Source organism: Corvus brachyrhynchos, unplaced genomic scaffold (assembly GCF_000691975.1).
Source record: "Corvus brachyrhynchos isolate BGI_N302 unplaced genomic scaffold, ASM69197v1 scaffold152, whole genome shotgun sequence".
NCBI lineage: Eukaryota > Metazoa > Chordata > Aves > Passeriformes > Corvidae > Corvus > Corvus brachyrhynchos.
This window is the reverse complement of record NW_008237447.1, coordinates 2,243,741-2,244,302: the sequence shown is the minus strand read 5'-3', so window position 1 is coordinate 2,244,302 and position 562 is coordinate 2,243,741. Positions and strand designations below refer to the sequence as shown.

The 562-nt window shown below is 60.1% G+C and overlaps 1 protein-coding gene across 1 annotated transcript in view; it reads left to right on the top strand.

The window, feature by feature from the left end:
• The window catches only part of GJA5 (gap junction protein alpha 5), a 19,513-nt gene that overhangs the window by 16,747 nt on the left and 2,204 nt on the right, over window positions 1–562 (top strand). Inside the window, 1 exon segment of the mRNA XM_008631530.2 lies at window positions 1–500. This exon segment is cut by the window's left edge and continues 28 nt beyond it. Coding sequence (XP_008629752.1) covers window positions 1–500 — 500 coding nt within the window.

The window sequence follows — 562 nt, the reverse complement described above, 5'->3', positions numbered from 1 at the left end:
GAACTGCCATGGAAGTGGCCTTCATTGTGGGGCAGTACATCCTGTACGGGATCTTCCTGGAGACCCTGTACATCTGCCAGCGGGCACCGTGCCCCCACCCCGTCAACTGCTACGTGTCCCGCCCCACGGAGAAGAACGTGTTCATCGTCTTCATGCTGGCTGTGGCAGTGCTCTCCCTCTTCCTCAGCCTGGCCGAGCTGTACCACTTGGGCTGGAAGAAAGCCAAAGAGAGGTGCTCTCGGTCCTACAAAGCCAGTCCCAGCACAGCCCCCGGCAGGCTGGAGTCTGCCCCACAGGCAGAGAGGGCACAGATGTACACCCCGCCGCCAGATTTTAACCAGTGCTTGTCAAGTCCCAACGGGAAGTTCATCAGCCCCTTCAGCAACAAGATGGCCTCCCAGCAGAACACCGCCAACTTCGCCACCGAGAGGGTCCACGGCCAGGAGGATGCTGCTGGGGAAGGGCCCTTCATTAAGTCCAGCTACGTGGAGAGTCCAGAGGTGGCCAGCGAATGTGCGGCACCTGCCTTCCCCGAGAACTACTTCAACGAGAAACGCCGGTT